At 35.4% G+C, this 25,876-nt stretch overlaps 1 protein-coding gene across 1 annotated transcript; it reads right to left on the reverse strand.

Moving 5' to 3' along the window:
• Positions 1-7,276: 7,276 nt before the first annotated feature.
• On the reverse strand, positions 7,277-9,478 carry LOC146872096 (uncharacterized). The gene has a single exon (XM_085664383.1). It carries the CDS (start codon positions 9,476-9,478, stop codon positions 7,475-7,477), a length of 2,004 nt encoding a protein of 667 aa, XP_085520509.1. The 3' UTR covers positions 7,277-7,474.
• Positions 9,479-25,876: the final 16,398 nt, after the last annotated feature.

A 25,876-nucleotide genomic window follows, 5' to 3' on the forward strand; every position in this document is an offset into this window, starting at 1 on the left:
AGAATGTAAAATCATTGAAATCGGACGAGATTTCAATTTTTCATTTTTCGTCGATACGCGTATATGAGCGAAAAATCGTATATACGTAATGAAACAATGTTAAAAACTTCGATTCCACTATAAAATTGATGTTTGATCTTATGTAATGCAATGTTCTGAATCGATTGGTAACATTTTTCAATCTGTGGCACAAGTATTTAGATAGATTTGACGATTTTATCTTCTCATATACCGAAATTCGCATACGTCGATTACATTTTTCGACAAATTTCATGTTATAACGCGTATTTACACATAGTAAAAACGTTATATTCTTGTTATATTCTTCATTCTGCGTCGATAGAATGTAAAATCATTGAAATCGGACGAGATTTCAATTTTTCATTTTTCGTCGATACGCGTATATGAGCGAAAAATCGTATATACGTAATGAAACAATGTTAAAAACTTCGATTCCACTATAAAATTGATGTTTGATCTTATGTAATGCAATGTTCTGAATCGATTGGTAACATTTTTCAATCTGTGGCACAAGTATTTAGATAGATTTGACGATTTTATCTTCTCATATACCGAAATTCGCATACGTCGATTACATTTTTCGACAAATTTCATGTTATAACGCGTATTTACACATAGTAAAAACGTTATATTCTTGTTATATTCTTCATTCTGCGTCGATAGAATGTAAAATCATTGAAATCGGACGAGATTTCAATTTTTCATTTTTCGTCGATACGCGTATATGAGCGAAAAATCGTATATACGTAATGAAACAATGTTAAAAACTTCGATTCCACTATAAAATTGATGTTTGATCTTATGTAATGCAATGTTCTGAATCGATTGGTAACATTTTTCAATCTGTGGCACAAGTATTTAGATAGATTTGACGATTTTATCTTCTCATATACCGAAATTCGCATACGTCGATTACATTTTTCGACAAATTTCATGTTATAACGCGTATTTACACATAGTAAAAACGTTATATTCTTGTTATATTCTTCATTCTGCGTCGATAGAATGTAAAATCATTGAAATCGGACGAGATTTCAATTTTTCATTTTTCGTCGATACGCGTATATGAGCGAAAAATCGTATATACGTAATGAAACAATGTTAAAAACTTCGATTCCACTATAAAATTGATGTTTGATCTTATGTAATGCAATGTTCTGAATCGATTGGTAACATTTTTCAATCTGTGGCACAAGTATTTAGATAGATTTGACGATTTTATCTTCTCATATACCGAAATTCGCATACGTCGATTACATTTTTCGACAAATTTCATGTTATAACGCGTATTTACACATAGTAAAAACGTTATATTCTTGTTATATTCTTCATTCTGCGTCGATAGAATGTAAAATCATTGAAATCGGACGAGATTTCAATTTTTCATTTTTCGTCGATACGCGTATATGAGCGAAAAATCGTATATACGTAATGAAACAATGTTAAAAACTTCGATTCCACTATAAAATTGATGTTTGATCTTATGTAATGCAATGTTCTGAATCGATTGGTAACATTTTTCAATCTGTGGCACAAGTATTTAGATAGATTTGACGATTTTATCTTCTCATATACCGAAATTCGCATACGTCGATTACATTTTTCGACAAATTTCATGTTATAACGCGTATTTACACATAGTAAAAACGTTATATTCTTGTTATATTCTTCATTCTGCGTCGATAGAATGTAAAATCATTGAAATCGGACGAGATTTCAATTTTTCATTTTTCGTCGATACGCGTATATGAGCGAAAAATCGTATATACGTAATGAAACAATGTTAAAAACTTCGATTCCACTATAAAATTGATGTTTGATCTTATGTAATGCAATGTTCTGAATCGATTGGTAACATTTTTCAATCTGTGGCACAAGTATTTAGATAGATTTGACGATTTTATCTTCTCATATACCGAAATTCGCATACGTCGATTACATTTTTCGACAAATTTCATGTTATAACGCGTATTTACACATAGTAAAAACGTTATATTCTTGTTATATTCTTCATTCTGCGTCGATAGAATGTAAAATCATTGAAATCGGACGAGATTTCAATTTTTCATTTTTCGTCGATACGCGTATATGAGCGAAAAATCGTATATACGTAATGAAACAATGTTAAAAACTTCGATTCCACTATAAAATTGATGTTTGATCTTATGTAATGCAATGTTCTGAATCGATTGGTAACATTTTTCAATCTGTGGCACAAGTATTTAGATAGATTTGACGATTTTATCTTCTCATATACCGAAATTCGCATACGTCGATTACATTTTTCGACAAATTTCATGTTATAACGCGTATTTACACATAGTAAAAACGTTATATTCTTGTTATATTCTTCATTCTGCGTCGATAGAATGTAAAATCATTGAAATCGGACGAGATTTCAATTTTTCATTTTTCGTCGATACGCGTATATGAGCGAAAAATCGTATATACGTAATGAAACAATGTTAAAAACTTCGATTCCACTATAAAATTGATGTTTGATCTTATGTAATGCAATGTTCTGAATCGATTGGTAACATTTTTCAATCTGTGGCACAAGTATTTAGATAGATTTGACGATTTTATCTTCTCATATACCGAAATTCGCATACGTCGATTACATTTTTCGACAAATTTCATGTTATAACGCGTATTTACACATAGTAAAAACGTTATATTCTTGTTATATTCTTCATTCTGCGTCGATAGAATGTAAAATCATTGAAATCGGACGAGATTTCAATTTTTCATTTTTCGTCGATACGCGTATATGAGCGAAAAATCGTATATACGTAATGAAACAATGTTAAAAACTTCGATTCCACTATAAAATTGATGTTTGATCTTATGTAATGCAATGTTCTGAATCGATTGGTAACATTTTTCAATCTGTGGCACAAGTATTTAGATAGATTTGACGATTTTATCTTCTCATATACCGAAATTCGCATACGTCGATTACATTTTTCGACAAATTTCATGTTATAACGCGTATTTACACATAGTAAAAACGTTATATTCTTGTTATATTCTTCATTCTGCGTCGATAGAATGTAAAATCATTGAAATCGGACGAGATTTCAATTTTTCATTTTTCGTCGATACGCGTATATGAGCGAAAAATCGTATATACGTAATGAAACAATGTTAAAAACTTCGATTCCACTATAAAATTGATGTTTGATCTTATGTAATGCAATGTTCTGAATCGATTGGTAACATTTTTCAATCTGTGGCACAAGTATTTAGATAGATTTGACGATTTTATCTTCTCATATACCGAAATTCGCATACGTCGATTACATTTTTCGACAAATTTCATGTTATAACGCGTATTTACACATAGTAAAAACGTTATATTCTTGTTATATTCTTCATTCTGCGTCGATAGAATGTAAAATCATTGAAATCGGACGAGATTTCAATTTTTCATTTTTCGTCGATACGCGTATATGAGCGAAAAATCGTATATACGTAATGAAACAATGTTAAAAACTTCGATTCCACTATAAAATTGATGTTTGATCTTATGTAATGCAATGTTCTGAATCGATTGGTAACATTTTTCAATCTGTGGCACAAGTATTTAGATAGATTTGACGATTTTATCTTCTCATATACCGAAATTCGCATACGTCGATTACATTTTTCGACAAATTTCATGTTATAACGCGTATTTACACATAGTAAAAACGTTATATTCTTGTTATATTCTTCATTCTGCGTCGATAGAATGTAAAATCATTGAAATCGGACGAGATTTCAATTTTTCATTTTTCGTCGATACGCGTATATGAGCGAAAAATCGTATATACGTAATGAAACAATGTTAAAAACTTCGATTCCACTATAAAATTGATGTTTGATCTTATGTAATGCAATGTTCTGAATCGATTGGTAACATTTTTCAATCTGTGGCACAAGTATTTAGATAGATTTGACGATTTTATCTTCTCATATACCGAAATTCGCATACGTCGATTACATTTTTCGACAAATTTCATGTTATAACGCGTATTTACACATAGTAAAAACGTTATATTCTTGTTATATTCTTCATTCTGCGTCGATAGAATGTAAAATCATTGAAATCGGACGAGATTTCAATTTTTCATTTTTCGTCGATACGCGTATATGAGCGAAAAATCGTATATACGTAATGAAACAATGTTAAAAACTTCGATTCCACTATAAAATTGATGTTTGATCTTATGTAATGCAATGTTCTGAATCGATTGGTAACATTTTTCAATCTGTGGCACAAGTATTTAGATAGATTTGACGATTTTATCTTCTCATATACCGAAATTCGCATACGTCGATTACATTTTTCGACAAATTTCATGTTATAACGCGTATTTACACATAGTAAAAACGTTATATTCTTGTTATATTCTTCATTCTGCGTCGATAGAATGTAAAATCATTGAAATCGGACGAGATTTCAATTTTTCATTTTTCGTCGATACGCGTATATGAGCGAAAAATCGTATATACGTAATGAAACAATGTTAAAAACTTCGATTCCACTATAAAATTGATGTTTGATCTTATGTAATGCAATGTTCTGAATCGATTGGTAACATTTTTCAATCTGTGGCACAAGTATTTAGATAGATTTGACGATTTTATCTTCTCATATACCGAAATTCGCATACGTCGATTACATTTTTCGACAAATTTCATGTTATAACGCGTATTTACACATAGTAAAAACGTTATATTCTTGTTATATTCTTCATTCTGCGTCGATAGAATGTAAAATCATTGAAATCGGACGAGATTTCAATTTTTCATTTTTCGTCGATACGCGTATATGAGCGAAAAATCGTATATACGTAATGAAACAATGTTAAAAACTTCGATTCCACTATAAAATTGATGTTTGATCTTATGTAATGCAATGTTCTGAATCGATTGGTAACATTTTTCAATCTGTGGCACAAGTATTTAGATAGATTTGACGATTTTATCTTCTCATATACCGAAATTCGCATACGTCGATTACATTTTTCGACAAATTTCATGTTATAACGCGTATTTACACATAGTAAAAACGTTATATTCTTGTTATATTCTTCATTCTGCGTCGATAGAATGTAAAATCATTGAAATCGGACGAGATTTCAATTTTTCATTTTTCGTCGATACGCGTATATGAGCGAAAAATCGTATATACGTAATGAAACAATGTTAAAAACTTCGATTCCACTATAAAATTGATGTTTGATCTTATGTAATGCAATGTTCTGAATCGATTGGTAACATTTTTCAATCTGTGGCACAAGTATTTAGATAGATTTGACGATTTTATCTTCTCATATACCGAAATTCGCATACGTCGATTACATTTTTCGACAAATTTCATGTTATAACGCGTATTTACACATAGTAAAAACGTTATATTCTTGTTATATTCTTCATTCTGCGTCGATAGAATGTAAAATCATTGAAATCGGACGAGATTTCAATTTTTCATTTTTCGTCGATACGCGTATATGAGCGAAAAATCGTATATACGTAATGAAACAATGTTAAAAACTTCGATTCCACTATAAAATTGATGTTTGATCTTATGTAATGCAATGTTCTGAATCGATTGGTAACATTTTTCAATCTGTGGCACAAGTATTTAGATAGATTTGACGATTTTATGTTACGTCCCAGACGGGAGAAAACACAAAAAAAAAGAATTTTTAATTGTGAGCTGCTAATACGGTCAGGTCAAGGACTACCCTTCTACTCCAACCTCGCAGACTCCTCTCGTTTTGGTACAAGGACTCGGGATTGAGAGCAAGTGATTCCTGTTGCTCGAAGAATGGCTGCCGCATAGAAAACCGTCCGCTCCTTTGATGTATATTAGCGCCAATATATTTTTACTGACTTACCACCGCTGCCAAGACTTTCCAACCAATGAATGATATCAGGGGGTTGCCGTATATCCTGGACTGGAATTCGCCCCCTTGGGTAGATATTAATTCAAACGCCCTCAGATTCTTTAGATGAATGGATGGGAAGTTCGGTGGACAACGAGATGAATGAAAAGTATCACCACAATTTAACAATAACGATTTAATATATATATATATATATCACTAAAAATACACTAAATATACAGTTCGGTAAAACATTTGATTCAAACCATGAATTAGTTATTTGTGCGCGGAACTCGGGATACGCGTAATAATTATTTATTCTAATTTGTAACTAATTTACAACTTCACCCGAATTAACCAGTAGAAAGAGAGAAGAAAGATTCTTCCGTTATGGCCCTTATACTTGTTTAACCATACGGTCGCTCTCGAAGGCGTAATTGCCTATGAATCGTATGTCGTAATAATAAAACTACCCAGTAGATATGTCTATAATTCCTAAGTACAATGTTAAGTTGATTTATCTTAAGCGCGGAGCTAAAAGTATTGCTGCTGATCGGATTGAGCGACGGATGAAGACTGGCTGCCGCTCCGCTGGTCTCCCACTTGGTTGACTCCCCAATGATGTTGCTGCGCATGCGCGCCGCTCAGACTTGCCGCCAGCACGCGAGGGTATTGCCCGTGGGAAAGGAGTGGCGTGATGTAGTACAAGCATTCCTTCGTTACTTTTCTGGGAATTGCTGCCAGTCGACGCTTATCACCGGATGTAGTTCCGAGAATTCTTAGCCTCAGGAATGCGGTTATCAGCGGATACATTTCACAGAATTCTCGGTTCCCAGGCGCGGTTATCACCGGATGTAGTTCCTGGAATCCTTAGCCTCTGGAATGCGGTTATCACAGGATGTAGTCTAGCCATTCGTGATATGAATGTCTCGGCTTGTCGCTCTATCTTTATTACTTATATTCTAAATATTACAACATTATTATTTTAATAATTATTATTTAATAATGTGTGCCATTATAAGTGTGCGAGGATTTTAATAGTATATAATTATTGTTATTTCTAATTATGATTCTCATCTTAATAATTATGTAATATAAGGTCCCTTACCGCTATTAATCTATTATTAATCTGTTTTTATGCGTGTACGTATATATGTATATATATATATACATATATATATATATTGTTAATTTCTAGATATAAGGTCTTACCTATGTACTTTATTCTGTTTGTTTAACAATTTTTATTTTGACATATGTTCTTTCTTTTTATTTATTAAGTGAACCTTATCTAACAATAGTGTTCCCATTTTAATAATAATAGTGAATTATATCTCTTGTTAAAATTTCTGAGGTGCGATTAATTATTATTATGGCGTTACCCACTGTAGATTAACCTACAGAAGATTTCCGAGAGCAGAATTACCGATGTTGGATTATCTAAAGTAGAACTAGAGACAGTATGATTACCGACAGTGGGATTAGCATTTCCGTATCCTATATACTAATGTCTAGAGATGCTTGGGTACCACACGTCGTTATACGGCGACGTGACACCTCCCCCCTTAATTGAGTCGTTAGGAAATTTCTATTTCTGACGACTTGTTTTTACGAGCTGCTAGGATGCTTTCGAGAATCGGATATTTTGAACTTCCTCTGGTTGCGGGTGTCGGAGTAGCATCATCTTTTGTGTCGTCCACCGTTACTTCAATGGTATCACTATTTCCTTCACCCTTTGTTGTCTTCCTTCCGTCTTGCTTATCTGATCGTCCCAGATGAAGAAGTAGATGCGTCAACGAACTCCAGATGGCTCCTAACAGATGTAAGCTCCATCCATAGACAGTATGGAGCACGTATCCTCTGATAATGGCGTCGACACATAATTTTACGCCTTTAACTAGGATAAATAATCCGATCATTCCAGCACTTGCTGATCCAAATGCTAAAAAGCCTTGCCACAGCTTCGAGATTGCGCTATCCGTAATTTTGTTGATGTCTGCTTCTCCCAATAAGTTATACATCGAAACAGTGTTAGGTGGGATGCGGTGTCCTGTCGCTCCTCTGGCAATTGTATTTAAAAGTCCTGGTCTCTCTGCGGGGAACATGATGTGGTCCCGTAAGTTGTCCAAGTCTTGATGCGTATATATTCCGCTCGTCATTAAGTTCTTGGTATTAATATATTTCCATGCTAGCTTTGTTAATGGTTGGAGTGTTTGAGGAGGGAGTACCTCCACAGGTTTCGGTGTCAGTCTGTACCAATTTCCCTCCAAGTAGTACATGGATGGTAGTAGTGCGTTGCATTCCTTTATGGTGCCTGTCTTTACCAGTATTCTCGATTTTGGTGTCAGGTAAAGACTGTTATTCTGGTGCGTGACAGGTAGTTCATGGTAACATTCTTCTGATTGCCTAATGCTGACTGGGACGGGTGTACATTTTACTATGTGAATGACTTCCCCTACAGTTACTGCCATGTACCCAGCTGCCTTCATGATTGTATAAGCGAACTCATCTGGGCGGAGGGTTGCTAATGCCAAAGCGTTCTTAAGGACCTGTTTTTCTAGTTCGCACTTTTGCCTAATTACGTCGCTGTACAGGGCTGTCATTTGCGTTCTTATGTGTTTTTCGAGGTAAACAAATTTGGAGTTAACATAAGCGAACAGATCGAGGTTTTCGACTGATAATTTTGCTTTTGACGCAAAGGTCCTTCCTTTCTGCGTCTCTAGAATGAATAATTTTGGATGCTCGCTCAGTAGTAAAGTATATCCGCACAAATGATGCTCTGCTCTTTTTTCCAAGGTGAATGTAACGTCTTGAGTCGTGATGGTGTATATGTCCGGGTATACTTCCGTATTACCCATGGTTTTTAATTTGGTCGCAAATCCTTCATATAACACCTTGTAGTTATCGAAGTTACAGGACGACTCCGGCCTGGTCGACCAAAACGCATTTCCTTCCTCGTCGGTTAGGCACATTCCATCCGTAAATACGCACACCTCTCCTTTGCTCAAAATCACGTTGTTCTGTCTTATCTTTACAGTAGCATAATATTCCTTGATGTTAATTTTGAGTGATGCTTGCACCACTACATTGTCCCACGTGCCGTACGGATCGGCGTATTGTGTTCCCGAACACTTGCCGTCCATTGAAATTGATCCTGCTAATGTGGCACTCCGATATTCGGTGGCATTGGCCCGCAATCCTGATACCTGCAGGGTCGGTGTTATTCCCATTATACCGGTGTTGAACGTGGCCTTGCATGCCTCAGCTGTTAAGTCCATCAGGTATATTCGCCTTCCATTTTGAACAGCTGACACATGTGATGACATTCCGCAATAATAAATTGTTCTATCAATCTCCACTCGGCATTGGTATACGTGCGTGTAATCGTATTCTGCTAATTGTAGAAGCTGAATGTAGACTTCTGTAGCATTGGGTGCATGTGATGGGATATTACATTCTCCCGTGTCCAATAGTGAAATTGTTGTGATGTTGGTTGATCCTCCCCCACAGTCGTACCCCAACAAACAGTAACATTCAGAGATGATTCCTACGGTTGTTATTAAAATTCCGAGAAGCCCCATGGTTTCTGTAAAATAATCACCTTAACCTATTTCATTTTAGATATTCTTAACTTATTAGCATGCACTATCCTAGTATGGTTTCCTATTGATAGTTTAACATTATTTCGAGGGAGTATTTCTAAAATCTGATGAGGTCCTGTATATTGGTTGCCGAATTTGTTAGTAGGTTCCTTCAGTAAAAATACCTTATCCCCTTCCCTTAGCGTTAACGGTCTTGCTTTCTTGTCGTAATACCTTTTTGAAGTTTCCTTCGATCTCATCAAATTTTGTCGTGCTACCTCTTGTGTTCTATTTATTTTGTTTATTAGATTCGCGTAATATTGTAAGTATGTCCTGTCCATTTCATCGTCCAAAGGTGGATCTGAGGCTGGAACCCTAGCTAATTTTCCGAAGACTAGTTCGTAGGGCGTGTATCGTGTTCCCTCGTGTACACTTGTATTATATGAAAAGATAGCCGTGTCTACCCATTCGTCCCAATCTTTTTCCTTATCCGTAAATTGCTTCAGGTACTCGATTAGGACATGGTGAGACCTTTCCAATGATCCGTTTGACTGTGGGTAGAAAGCTGTAGTTTTGTACTGCTTTATCTTAAATTTACGTGCTATAGCTCGTAGTAGGGTACTTAAAAAGTTTGATCCTTGGTCTGTGAGTATTGCCCTAGGCGCTCCGAACTTACAAATTAAATTTGAGATTAAAGCATTGGCAATGTCTATTGATGTTGTGCTCGCAAGAGGGACGGCTAAAGAGAATTTTGTTAACTGATCCTGAATCGTCAAAATATATTTATTCCCCTTTTCAGTCTGGGCTAGAGGACCCACTACGTCGAGTGCTACTTTATCGAATGCAGATCCTGGTGTGTCCGTTAACACCATTGGTTGCTTATTTTTGACTCTAACTAGCTTTTTCAGTTGGCAATCCAAACAATTTTGTATGAAGGTCTGAATCTGCCCTTTCATATTTTCCCAAAAGTATCTCGTTCTTATTCTGCTATAAGTTTTGGTCACTCCCTTGTGACCCCCTAAAGCAGATGAATGGTTTTCGCGTATTAGGTCCTCGCGCTCATTCTCCTTGGGTATTCTAATCAAATTTTTACAGAAGCAAATTGTGCAATCTTCCGCGTCGAATAATTCTCCTAACCTTTGCTGGATATATTCCCATGGTATGTCATCTATTCTGTTCGAACTGGAGATGCTTACCGTACGCAAATCTAGTTCCCTTGTCACTGATAGGAGCGATTCCAGAGCATCATTCAGAATTTCTACATCCGTTATCACATTATTATTTTCCTTAATGACTAATGATATTAGATTTTTAGATCCATATTTAGTGACCCTTGCCCGACCTAGAGTTAAATCCTTGTAATTTGGGAGTTTATTCATATCCTGAAGCTGTTTAGCACCCTCATCGCAAGGGTTGCCCTTCTGAGTAATGAAGATAGCTAGATTATCCCTTCTCATTGTTAATCTATCTCTAGTTTCTGTAAGATTCTGTGAAATTCTGAATGTGTACTCTTCCTGATTCTGCAATTCATATGGCCGCGATATTGGTTCGAATAAAGTGTCGGAACTGGAGTCTGAATCGCTATCAGCAATGATAGGAGAATTATTTGAGCAAATACCCTCCGTCTTGCCTGGCACCTTACTTATGTCTATCCGATCGAAGAGCTTCTCTAGCTCTCTTGTATCAGATCCGTGTGTGCCTGACCTGCGAGAATACAAGGACTCGTTTGAGGAGCTGTCGTCTCTATGTAGTGGCAAGACCTGCGCCGTTCCTGGTGGATTTCGCGAAAGAGCGTCGGCATTTGCATTGGCTGTGCCTGCCTTGTATATTATTCTGAAATCGTACTCGGCTAGTTTCAAACCCCATTTGGTCAAACGCGAAGTTGGATCTTTGTGGGATTTTAGCCACACCAGTGGACGATGATCAGTAACTAGCGTAAATTGCCTGCCATATAAGTATGGCCTAAAGTAGTGCACGGCGTAGACTATTGCTAAGAGTTCGCGTTCGATGGTCGAGTAGTTCTTTTCAGCTATATTTAGTAGTCTTGAACAATAAGAGATAGGCAGGTCTTTCCCTATCGGTCCCTGACTAAGCACTCCACCTATAGCATAACCTGACGCATCCGTAGTAACGTTAAATTCCCTACTGAAGTCTGGGTATTGGAGCACAGGTTCCTTGCACAGCGTGTCTCGTAGTGTCACGAATGCCATTTCCTGTGGCTCACCCCACTTAAATGTCACTTCCTTCTTTAATAACTCTGTGAGAGGTCTTGCCAGCTTAGAGAATCCGGGGATGAACCTCCTATAGTATCCCGCGAGTCCCAAGAATTGTCGAACGTTCTTAGCTTTCTTTGGTTGCGGGAATTCTTTTACGGCACGTAGCTTCTTCGGATCCGGTTTCACACCGTCTTTGCCGATGATGTGACCCAGATAAATAACTTCCTTTTTCAGAAATTCACATTTGTCAGGCTGCAGCTTCAAATTCGCCTTCCTTAGTCTACCTATAAGCTTGTTAAATTTTATCTCGTGCTCATGGAGCGACCTTGCGTATAATACTATGTCGTCCAAGTAGACGAACATTTCTTCGCCTTGAAGACCCGTCAGGACGAGGTCCATGAGCCGTTGGAAGGTGGCTGGAGCATTCTTTAATCCGAACGGCATTCTCGCAAATTCGAAATGCCCGTGAGGTGTCGAGAAGGCGGTCTTGTGGCTATCATCTGGGTGCATTTCGATCTGGTGAAATCCGGACTTTAGGTCGAAGGTAGAGAAGTATTTCGCTGAACCCAGCTGATCGAGTATCTCTGTAATGTTAGGGAGGGGATACGCATCCCCGACAGTCTTCTCATTAAGTCCTCTATAATCAATAACCATTCTCCACTTGGGATTTCCCATTGAGTCAGCCTTTTTGGGTACTACCCAGATAGGGGAATTGTAAGGAGAGAGGGATGGCCTTATTATATCACTCTCTAACAGTTCTTGTGTCTGTTTATTTATCTCTTCCTTATGTATGGGTGGGAACCTGTACTGTTTGGTATGTATCGGTATCTCATCGGTAGTAATAATTCTATGCGTCAGCATCTGCGTGCTCTCCAGCTGTTCTCCTGGGAGATGAAAGCAGTCTGCGCTGACAGATAAGAGGTCAATGACGCTCTTCCTTTCTTCGTTGTTCAAATGATCTAGACGTAACAGTGCTTCAACCTCCTTTGCCCTATTATTGTTCTCTCGCTTCCTCCGCCTATCTTGATCATGGTTCCTCTGACAATTCTTGATCGTTCCGACGCATACCGTTATTTCCTCTTTTGATGTTCCTGGTGTATCTCGTATTTTGTCCTGATGTGCTTCGAATGCTTGTAATTCCAGCGTGGGAATCACGATATCCTGATCCTCATTAGTGGTGTTTATCACCCTGAGATAAGCCCGACCCTGGTGATTTTTAACAATGGCTTCCCCCATGTATATTCCCTGTAAGGATTCTATCCGTGGAATGTAACCTTCATCGATTTCGGGATTCTTGACACGGCAATGAAACACCGCACTCGTCCTTGCCGATACGCGCATGAATTGTCTGTCTGTGAAAGGCACTTCCTTGTCCGCGATCCTCATACACTGTTGGGTGTAGCTTACATCAGCACCAACTGTTTTCAGGAACTCACTTCCCAGAATACCGTCCTGCTCGATCGGGAAATTCGATCCCACCACGTAAAACCGTACCTTTTTCCCAAAGAGGTGGGCGGCCAATGAACCCCTCGTTCGAATATGGTCGTCCGTAATACCACATACCTTTATTACATCGTTGTTGTCGATATAGGAATTCGATTCGACAGCACTTTCTTTGATAATGTTAACTTCTGCGCCAGTGTCAATCATGAATTTGACCTGTCTTCCATGATTCCCGATGTCCATAACTATGGTAGGTGCTTTTGCTGTTGGTTTATAATTTATTGTTGCGACTTGTTTGATTGAGTCGCCTGCGCATTGGATTGTCCGTGAGCGTTTCCCATGGCGGCCCCGCTCCTGTCTGATCTCGACGGGCCGCTTACAGGGTTTCCCTGGTTGCTGGACGTTGAGTGGCTTCTTTCCCTATTAATGGCCCTTGGCGGCGAACTCCGGCGGTCATTGCCTTGGCTATACTGTGGTCTATGTTCCGTCGATTTCCGGCGGCTTCTTGTTCTATCCTCCGGGCTCTGACGGCCCGAATTATACGCGTGGTGTTTATCCCCACTTCTATGTTCACTATCGTACTTAAGTTTCCGGCAATCCTTTAAAATGTGGCCAATTCTCTTACAATAGTAGCAGGTTCGCTGTTCACGTGGGCTAAATGGCCTATTGTTTAAAGCTACATTTAGTACCTGGTCTTTTGACCGAGGAGAGGAAGGCCTTGCGGTGATTTCCGAAAAGGTTGGTGGTCTCCCTCTGATTCGGCAATCCTTTGCCATATGACCGCTTCCCTTACAGATTGTGCAAATAGTCTTTCCGCTCGTGATCGCACGTATTTTAGGGGCCTCCCTTGATTCTTCCTTGCTGGTACGAGCTCGGTTTCTCTCTAGGGCCCTACTTATTCTTAGAAGGGCGTTGGCCGCCGTCGTTAAGTCGTGATATCTTTCATGCTTCATCCGTAACTCATATTCCTCCGGCAAGCCATTCTCTAGTGCGTCGAGTACCTCGCACTCAATTCGTCTCCGTTGATGATCTGACAATTCTCCCGATTCCTTAATTTCCGCCTCGATTATGGCTTGTTTTAATTCCTTTATGCGTTCGGTGTAATCTAAGATCCTTTCCCTGGATTTCATGTAGATATTAGCTAATTGTCCCTTATAATGGCTTGCGGATTTGGCTGGCTGGAAGGCTGCTTTTAGCAAGCCTACCAGTTGTTCTATCGTTTGTAGCTCCTGGTCTTCTGTGACTGAATACGCATGCCCATCTAATTTGGCTCGAATTCTTCGAACTAGCATCGCTTCCACTTCCCCGGAAGGACGTTCAAGGAACAGATCCATAGCCCTCTTGCATGCTCTCGAAAATTGGAGGACCGATATATTGTACCCATCAAAACGCGGGATTGTTTCGGTTATTTCCTTTAGCTTTAATTCTGACCCTGCCATTTGGACTGGTTTCGTTCGAATCGGTCTAGGTTCAGGTTTCTCTTCATCTGTTACACGATTTCTCCTAGGTAAGTCAATGTCGACGATAGATTCCAGATTACTCCTAGATGAATACGGGCTCCTTTCACGGGGTATGGCCGTGGCTATAGGCGTATTTCGCGTCTCATTTATTAACATAGATTCGTGCCGATGGTCTAATTCTTTTGCGCGAAGTTCATTTTCACGTCGTTGAAGATTTATTTCGCGTCTATCTAGATCTATGTCACGTTTTTCTATTTCTAACTCTCGGTTATTCAATTTCGTTTTTTGATCAGTTATTTCGCGAAGATGTGTTTGGATATTTCTCTCCTGTTCTTCAATTTTCATTATTCTCGCTTCTAATTCAGATTCTAACTTTTGCATATCGCTTTCTCGTTCCCGCATTTTCTTTTCTAGTTTCTTGATTTTTTGTTCTGTGGCTTTATTTTCCTCCAGACAGAGTAATATCCTTGCTTCCCGTTCGTCTAACTCTCCCTCGTACGCTCTTAATTCCTCCTCCGTGAGGGAGGTCCTTGTAGGAGTACCGGGTTTTTTTGAAGCCGCCATTCTTAGAGTGTTGTTGCGAAAGGTTCTAGCGTTAAAATCGAATATGCCAAAAGAAGTAGGTAAATGAAATAGTTAAGTCCCAAGGGAGGCTTTACCATCCCACCGCTGCCACCAAAAATTTTCTTATAATTTTTGTTACGTCCCAGACGGGAGAAAACACAAAAAAAAAGAATTTTTAATTGTGAGCTGCTAATACGGTCAGGTCAAGGACTACCCTTCTACTCCAACCTCGCAGACTCCTCTCGTTTTGGTACAAGGACTCGGGATTGAGAGCAAGTGATTCCTGTTGCTCGAAGAATGGCTGCCGCATAGAAAACCGTCCGCTCCTTTGATGTATATTAGCGCCAATATATTTTTACTGACTTACCACCGCTGCCAAGACTTTCCAACCAATGAATGATATCAGGGGGTTGCCGTATATCCTGGACTGGAATTCGCCCCCTTGGGTAGATATTAATTCAAACGCCCTCAGATTCTTTAGATGAATGGATGGGAAGTTCGGTGGACAACGAGATGAATGAAAAGTATCACCACAATTTAACAATAACGATTTAATATATATATATATATATCACTAAAAATACACTAAATATACAGTTCGGTAAAACATTTGATTCAAACCATGAATTAGTTATTTGTGCGCGGAACTCGGGATACGCGTAATAATTATTTATTCTAATTTGTAACTAATTTACAACTTCACCCGAATTAACCAGTAGAAAGAGAGAAGAAAGATTCTTCCGTTATGGCCCTTATACTTGTTTAACCATACGGTCGCTCTCGAAGGCGTAATTGCCTATGAATCGTATGTCGTAATAATAAAACTACCCAGTAGATATGTCTATAATTCCTAAGTACAATGTTAAGTTGATTTATCTTAAGCGCGGAGCTAAAAGTATTGCTGCTGATCGGATTGAGCGACGGATGAAGACTGGCTGCCGCTCCGCTGGTCTCCCACTTGGTTGACTCCCCAATGATGTTGCTGCGCATGCGCGCCGCTCAGACTTGCCGCCAGCACGCGAGGGTATTGCCCGTGGGAAAGGAGTGGCGTGATGTAGTACAAGCATTCCTTCGTTACTTTTCTGGGAATTGCTGCCAGTCGACGCTTATCACCGGATGTAGTTCCGAGAATTCTTAGCCTCAGGAATGCGGTTATCAGCGGATACATTTCACAGAATTCTCGGTTCCCAGGCGCGGTTATCACCGGATGTAGTTCCTGGAATCCTTAGCCTCTGGAATGCGGTTATCACAGGATGTAGTCTAGCCATTCGTGATATGAATGTCTCGGCTTGTCGCTCTATCTTTATTACTTATATTCTAAATATTACAACATTATTATTTTAATAATTATTATTTAATAATGTGTGCCATTATAAGTGTGCGAGGATTTTAATAGTATATAATTATTGTTATTTCTAATTATGATTCTCATCTTAATAATTATGTAATATAAGGTCCCTTACCGCTATTAATCTATTATTAATCTGTTTTTATGCGTGTACGTATATATGTATATATATATATACATATATATATATATTGTTAATTTCTAGATATAAGGTCTTACCTATGTACTTTATTCTGTTTGTTTAACAATTTTTATTTTGACATATGTTCTTTCTTTTTATTTATTAAGTGAACCTTATCTAACAATAGTGTTCCCATTTTAATAATAATAGTGAATTATATCTCTTGTTAAAATTTCTGAGGTGCGATTAATTATTATTATGGCGTTACCCACTGTAGATTAACCTACAGAAGATTTCCGAGAGCAGAATTACCGATGTTGGATTATCTAAAGTAGAACTAGAGACAGTATGATTACCGACAGTGGGATTAGCATTTCCGTATCCTATATACTAATGTCTAGAGATGCTTGGGTACCACACGTCGTTATACGGCGACGTGACATTGGTAACATTTTTCAATCTGTGGCACAAGTATTTAGATAGATTTGACGATTTTATCTTCTCATATACCGAAATTCGCATACGTCGATTACATTTTTCGACAAATTTCATGTTATAACGCGTATTTACACATAGTAAAAACGTTATATTCTTGTTATATTCTTCATTCTGCGTCGATAGAATGTAAAATCATTGAAATCGGACGAGATTTCAATTTTTCATTTTTCGTCGATACGCGTATATGAGCGAAAAATCGTATATACGTAATGAAACAATGTTAAAAACTTCGATTCCACTATAAAATTGATGTTTGATCTTATGTAATGCAATGTTCTGAATCGATTGGTAACATTTTTCAATCTGTGGCACAAGTATTTAGATAGATTTGACGATTTTATCTTCTCATATACCGAAATTCGCATACGTCGATTACATTTTTCGACAAATTTCATGTTATAACGCGTATTTACACATAGTAAAAACGTTATATTCTTGTTATATTCTTCATTCTGCGTCGATAGAATGTAAAATCATTGAAATCGGACGAGATTTCAATTTTTCATTTTTCGTCGATACGCGTATATGAGCGAAAAATCGTATATACGTAATGAAACAATGTTAAAAACTTCGATTCCACTATAAAATTGATGTTTGATCTTATGTAATGCAATGTTCTGAATCGATTGGTAACATTTTTCAATCTGTGGCACAAGTATTTAGATAGATTTGACGATTTTATCTTCTCATATACCGAAATTCGCATACGTCGATTACATTTTTCGACAAATTTCATGTTATAACGCGTATTTACACATAGTAAAAACGTTATATTCTTGTTATATTCTTCATTCTGCGTCGATAGAATGTAAAATCATTGAAATCGGACGAGATTTCAATTTTTCATTTTTCGTCGATACGCGTATATGAGCGAAAAATCGTATATACGTAATGAAACAATGTTAAAAACTTCGATTCCACTATAAAATTGATGTTTGATCTTATGTAATGCAATGTTCTGAATCGATTGGTAACATTTTTCAATCTGTGGCACAAGTATTTAGATAGATTTGACGATTTTATCTTCTCATATACCGAAATTCGCATACGTCGATTACATTTTTCGACAAATTTCATGTTATAACGCGTATTTACACATAGTAAAAACGTTATATTCTTGTTATATTCTTCATTCTGCGTCGATAGAATGTAAAATCATTGAAATCGGACGAGATTTCAATTTTTCATTTTTCGTCGATACGCGTATATGAGCGAAAAATCGTATATACGTAATGAAACAATGTTAAAAACTTCGATTCCACTATAAAATTGATGTTTGATCTTATGTAATGCAATGTTCTGAATCGATTGGTAACATTTTTCAATCTGTGGCACAAGTATTTAGATAGATTTGACGATTTTATCTTCTCATATACCGAAATTCGCATACGTCGATTACATTTTTCGACAAATTTCATGTTATAACGCGTATTTACACATAGTAAAAACGTTATATTCTTGTTATATTCTTCATTCTGCGTCGATAGAATGTAAAATCATTGAAATCGGACGAGATTTCAATTTTTCATTTTTCGTCGATACGCGTATATGAGCGAAAAATCGTATATACGTAATGAAACAATGTTAAAAACTTCGATTCCACTATAAAATTGATGTTTGATCTTATGTAATGCAATGTTCTGAATCGATTGGTAACATTTTTCAATCTGTGGCACAAGTATTTAGATAGATTTGACGATTTTATCTTCTCATATACCGAAATTCGCATACGTCGATTACATTTTTCGACAAATTTCATGTTATAACGCGTATTTACACATAGTAAAAACGTTATATTCTTGTTATATTCTTCATTCTGCGTCGATAGAATGTAAAATCATTGAAATCGGACGAGATTTCAATTTTTCATTTTTCGTCGATACGCGTATATGAGCGAAAAATCGTATATACGTAATGAAACAATGTTAAAAACTTCGATTCCACTATAAAATTGATGTTTGATCTTATGTAATGCAATGTTCTGAATCGATTGGTAACATTTTTCAATCTGTGGCACAAGTATTTAGATAGATTTGACGATTTTATCTTCTCATATACCGAAATTCGCATACGTCGATTACATTTTTCGACAAATTTCATGTTATAACGCGTATTTACACATAGTAAAAACGTTATATTCTTGTTATATTCTTCATTCTGCGTCGATAGAATGTAAAATCATTGAAATCGGACGAGATTTCAATTTTTCATTTTTCGTCGATACGCGTATATGAGCGAAAAATCGTATATACGTAATGAAACAATGTTAAAAACTTCGATTCCACTATAAAATTGATGTTTGATCTTATGTAATGCAATGTTCTGAATCGATTGGTAACATTTTTCAATCTGTGGCACAAGTATTTAGATAGATTTGACGATTTTATCTTCTCATATACCGAAATTCGCATACGTCGATTACATTTTTCGACAAATTTCATGTTATAACGCGTATTTACACATAGTAAAAACGTTATATTCTTGTTATATTCTTCATTCTGCGTCGATAGAATGTAAAATCATTGAAATCGGACGAGATTTCAATTTTTCATTTTTCGTCGATACGCGTATATGAGCGAAAAATCGTATATACGTAATGAAACAATGTTAAAAACTTCGATTCCACTATAAAATTGATGTTTGATCTTATGTAATGCAATGTTCTGAATCGATTGGTAACATTTTTCAATCTGTGGCACAAGTATTTAGATAGATTTGACGATTTTATCTTCTCATATACCGAAATTCGCATACGTCGATTACATTTTTCGACAAATTTCATGTTATAACGCGTATTTACACATAGTAAAAACGTTATATTCTTGTTATATTCTTCATTCTGCGTCGATAGAATGTAAAATCATTGAAATCGGACGAGATTTCAATTTTTCATTTTTCGTCGATACGCGTATATGAGCGAAAAATCGTATATACGTAATGAAACAATGTTAAAAACTTCGATTCCACTATAAAATTGATGTTTGATCTTATGTAATGCAATGTTCTGAATCGATTGGTAACATTTTTCAATCTGTGGCACAAGTATTTAGATAGATTTGACGATTTTATCTTCTCATATACCGAAATTCGCATACGTCGATTACATTTTTCGACAAATTTCATGTTATAACGCGTATTTACACATAGTAAAAACGTTATATTCTTGTTATATTCTTCATTCTGCGTCGATAGAATGTAAAATCATTGAAATCGGACGAGATTTCAATTTTTCATTTTTCGTCGATACGCGTATATGAGCGAAAAATCGTATATACGTAATGAAACAATGTTAAAAACTTCGATTCCACTATAAAATTGATGTTTGATCTTATGTAATGCAATGTTCTGAATCGATTGGTAACATTTTTCAATCTGTGGCACAAGTATTTAGATAGATTTGACGATTTTATCTTCTCATATACCGAAATTCGCATACGTCGATTACATTTTTCGACAAATTTCATGTTATAACGCGTATTTACACATAGTAAAAACGTTATATTCTTGTTATATTCTTCATTCTGCGTCGATAGAATGTAAAATCATTGAAATCGGACGAGATTTCAATTTTTCATTTTTCGTCGATACGCGTATATGAGCGAAAAATCGTATATACGTAATGAAACAATGTTAAAAACTTCGATTCCACTATAAAATTGATGTTTGATCTTATGTAATGCAATGTTCTGAATCGATTGGTAACATTTTTCAATCTGTGGCACAAGTATTTAGATAGATTTGACGATTTTATCTTCTCATATACCGAAATTCGCATACGTCGATTACATTTTTCGACAAATTTCATGTTATAACGCGTATTTACACATAGTAAAAACGTTATATTCTTGTTATATTCTTCATTCTGCGTCGATAGAATGTAAAATCATTGAAATCGGACGAGATTTCAATTTTTCATTTTTCGTCGATACGCGTATATGAGCGAAAAATCGTATATACGTAATGAAACAATGTTAAAAACTTCGATTCCACTATAAAATTGATGTTTGATCTTATGTAATGCAATGTTCTGAATCGATTGGTAACATTTTTCAATCTGTGGCACAAGTATTTAGATAGATTTGACGATTTTATCTTCTCATATACCGAAATTCGCATACGTCGATTACATTTTTCGACAAATTTCATGTTATAACGCGTATTTACACATAGTAAAAACGTTATATTCTTGTTATATTCTTCATTCTGCGTCGATAGAATGTAAAATCATTGAAATCGGACGAGATTTCAATTTTTCATTTTTCGTCGATACGCGTATATGAGCGAAAAATCGTATATACGTAATGAAACAATGTTAAAAACTTCGATTCCACTATAAAATTGATGTTTGATCTTATGTAATGCAATGTTCTGAATCGATTGGTAACATTTTTCAATCTGTGGCACAAGTATTTAGATAGATTTGACGATTTTATCTTCTCATATACCGAAATTCGCATACGTCGATTACATTTTTCGACAAATTTCATGTTATAACGCGTATTTACACATAGTAAAAACGTTATATTCTTGTTATATTCTTCATTCTGCGTCGATAGAATGTAAAATCATTGAAATCGGACGAGATTTCAATTTTTCATTTTTCGTCGATACGCGTATATGAGCGAAAAATCGTATATACGTAATGAAACAATGTTAAAAACTTCGATTCCACTATAAAATTGATGTTTGATCTTATGTAATGCAATGTTCTGAATCGATTGGTAACATTTTTCAATCTGTGGCACAAGTATTTAGATAGATTTGACGATTTTATCTTCTCATATACCGAAATTCGCATACGTCGATTACATTTTTCGACAAATTTCATGTTATAACGCGTATTTACACATAGTAAAAACGTTATATTCTTGTTATATTCTTCATTCTGCGTCGATAGAATGTAAAATCATTGAAATCGGACGAGATTTCAATTTTTCATTTTTCGTCGATACGCGTATATGAGCGAAAAATCGTATATACGTAATGAAACAATGTTAAAAACTTCGATTCCACTATAAAATTGATGTTTGATCTTATGTAATGCAATGTTCTGAATCGATTGGTAACATTTTTCAATCTGTGGCACAAGTATTTAGATAGATTTGACGATTTTATCTTCTCATATACCGAAATTCGCATACGTCGATTACATTTTTCGACAAATTTCATGTTATAACGCGTATTTACACATAGTAAAAACGTTATATTCTTGTTATATTCTTCATTCTGCGTCGATAGAATGTAAAATCATTGAAATCGGACGAGATTTCAATTTTTCATTTTTCGTCGATACGCGTATATGAGCGAAAAATCGTATATACGTAATGAAACAATGTTAAAAACTTCGATTCCACTATAAAATTGATGTTTGATCTTATGTAATGCAATGTTCTGAATCGATTGGTAACATTTTTCAATCTGTGGCACAAGTATTTAGATAGATTTGACGATTTTATCTTCTCATATACCGAAATTCGCATACGTCGATTACATTTTTCGACAAATTTCATGTTATAACGCGTATTTACACATAGTAAAAACGTTATATTCTTGTTATATTCTTCATTCTGCGTCGATAGAATGTAAAATCATTGAAATCGGACGAGATTTCAATTTTTCATTTTTCGTCGATACGCGTATATGAGCGAAAAATCGTATATACGTAATGAAACAATGTTAAAAACTTCGATTCCACTATAAAATTGATGTTTGATCTTATGTAATGCAATGTTCTGAATCGATTGGTAACATTTTTCAATCTGTGGCACAAGTATTTAGATAGATTTGACGATTTTATCTTCTCATATACCGAAATTCGCATACGTCGATTACATTTTTCGACAAATTTCATGTTATAACGCGTATTTACACATAGTAAAAACGTTATATTCTTGTTATATTCTTCATTCTGCGTCGATAGAATGTAAAATCATTGAAATCGGACGAGATTTCAATTTTTCATTTTTCGTCGATACGCGTATATGAGCGAAAAATCGTATATACGTAATGAAACAATGTTAAAAACTTCGATTCCACTATAAAATTGATGTTTGATCTTATGTAATGCAATGTTCTGAATCGATTGGTAACATTTTTCAATCTGTGGCACAAGTATTTAGATAGATTTGACGATTTTATCTTCTCATATACCGAAATTCGCATACGTCGATTACATTTTTCGACAAATTTCATGTTATAACGCGTATTTACACATAGTAAAAACGTTATATTCTTGTTATATTCTTCATTCTGCGTCGATAGAATGTAAAATCATTGAAATCGGACGAGATTTCAATTTTTCATTTTTCGTCGATACGCGTATATGAGCGAAAAATCGTATATACGTAATGAAACAATGTTAAAAACTTCGATTCCACTATAAAATTGATGTTTGATCTTATGTAATGCAATGTTCTGAATCGATTGGTAACATTTTTCAATCTGTGGCACAAGTATTTAGATAGATTTGACGATTTTATCTTCTCATATACCGAAATTCGCATACGTCGATTACATTTTTCGACAAATTTCATGTTATAACGCGTATTTACACATAGTAAAAACGTTATATTCTTGTTATATTCTTCATTCTGCGTCGATAGAATGTAAAATCATTGAAATCGGACGAGATTTCAATTTTTCATTTTTCGTCGATACGCGTATATGAGCGAAAAATCGTATATACGTAATGAAACAATGTTAAAAACTTCGATTCCACTATAAAATTGATGTTTGATCTTATGTAATGCAATGTTCTGAATCGATTGGTAACATTTTTCAATCTGTGGCACAAGTATTTAGATAGATTTGACGATTTTATCTTCTCATATACCGAAATTCGCATACGTCGATTACATTTTTCGACAAATTTCATGTTATAACGCGTATTTACACATAGTAAAAACGTTATATTCTTGTTATATTCTTCATTCTGCGTCGATAGAATGTAAAATCATTGAAATCGGACGAGATTTCAATTTTTCATTTTTCGTCGATACGCGTATATGAGCGAAAAATCGTATATACGTAATGAAACAATGTTAAAAACTTCGATTCCACTATAAAATTGATGTTTGATCTTATGTAATGCAATGTTCTGAATCGATTGGTAACATTTTTCAATCTGTGGCACAAGTATTTAGATAGATTTGACGATTTTATCTTCTCATATACCGAAATTCGCATACGTCGATTACATTTTTCGACAAATTTCATGTTATAACGCGTATTTACACATAGTAAAAACGTTATATTCTTGTTATATTCTTCATTCTGCGTCGATAGAATGTAAAATCATTGAAATCGGACGAGATTTCAATTTTTCATTTTTCGTCGATACGCGTATATGAGCGAAAAATCGTATATACGTAATGAAACAATGTTAAAAACTTCGATTCCACTATAAAATTGATGTTTGATCTTATGTAATGCAATGTTCTGAATCGATTGGTAACATTTTTCAATCTGTGGCACAAGTATTTAGATAGATTTGACGATTTTATCTTCTCATATACCGAAATTCGCATACGTCGATTACATTTTTCGACAAATTTCATGTTATAACGCGTATTTACACATAGTAAAAACGTTATATTCTTGTTATATTCTTCATTCTGCGTCGATAGAATGTAAAATCATTGAAATCGGACGAGATTTCAATTTTTCATTTTTCGTCGATACGCGTATATGAGCGAAAAATCGTATATACGTAATGAAACAATGTTAAAAACTTCGATTCCACTATAAAATTGATGTTTGATCTTATGTAATGCAATGTTCTGAATCGATTGGTAACATTTTTCAATCTGTGGCACAAGTATTTAGATAGATTTGACGATTTTATCTTCTCATATACCGAAATTCGCATACGTCGATTACATTTTTCGACAAATTTCATGTTATAACGCGTATTTACACATAGTAAAAACGTTATATTCTTGTTATATTCTTCATTCTGCGTCGATAGAATGTAAAATCATTGAAATCGGACGAGATTTCAATTTTTCATTTTTCGTCGATACGCGTATATGAGCGAAAAATCGTATATACGTAATGAAACAATGTTAAAAACTTCGATTCCACTATAAAATTGATGTTTGATCTTATGTAATGCAATGTTCTGAATCGATTGGTAACATTTTTCAATCTGTGGCACAAGTATTTAGATAGATTTGACGATTTTATCTTCTCATATACCGAAATTCGCATACGTCGATTACATTTTTCGACAAATTTCATGTTATAACGCGTATTTACACATAGTAAAAACGTTATATTCTTGTTATATTCTTCATTCTGCGTCGATAGAATGTAAAATCATTGAAATCGGACGAGATTTCAATTTTTCATTTTTCGTCGATACGCGTATATGAGCGAAAAATCGTATATACGTAATGAAACAATGTTAAAAACTTCGATTCCACTATAAAATTGATGTTTGATCTTATGTAATGCAATGTTCTGAATCGATTGGTAACATTTTTCAATCTGTGGCACAAGTATTTAGATAGATTTGACGATTTTATCTTCTCATATACCGAAATTCGCATACGTCGATTACATTTTTCGACAAATTTCATGTTATAACGCGTATTTACACATAGTAAAAACGTTATATTCTTGTTATATTCTTCATTCTGCGTCGATAGAATGTAAAATCATTGAAATCGGACGAGATTTCAATTTTTCATTTTTCGTCGATACGCGTATATGAGCGAAAAATCGTATATACGTAATGAAACAATGTTA

This window comes from Vespa mandarinia, unplaced genomic scaffold (genome assembly GCF_050613455.1).
Source record: "Vespa mandarinia isolate Hongniang unplaced genomic scaffold, ASM5061345v1 scaffold_55, whole genome shotgun sequence".
Taxonomy (NCBI): domain Eukaryota; kingdom Metazoa; phylum Arthropoda; class Insecta; order Hymenoptera; family Vespidae; genus Vespa; species Vespa mandarinia.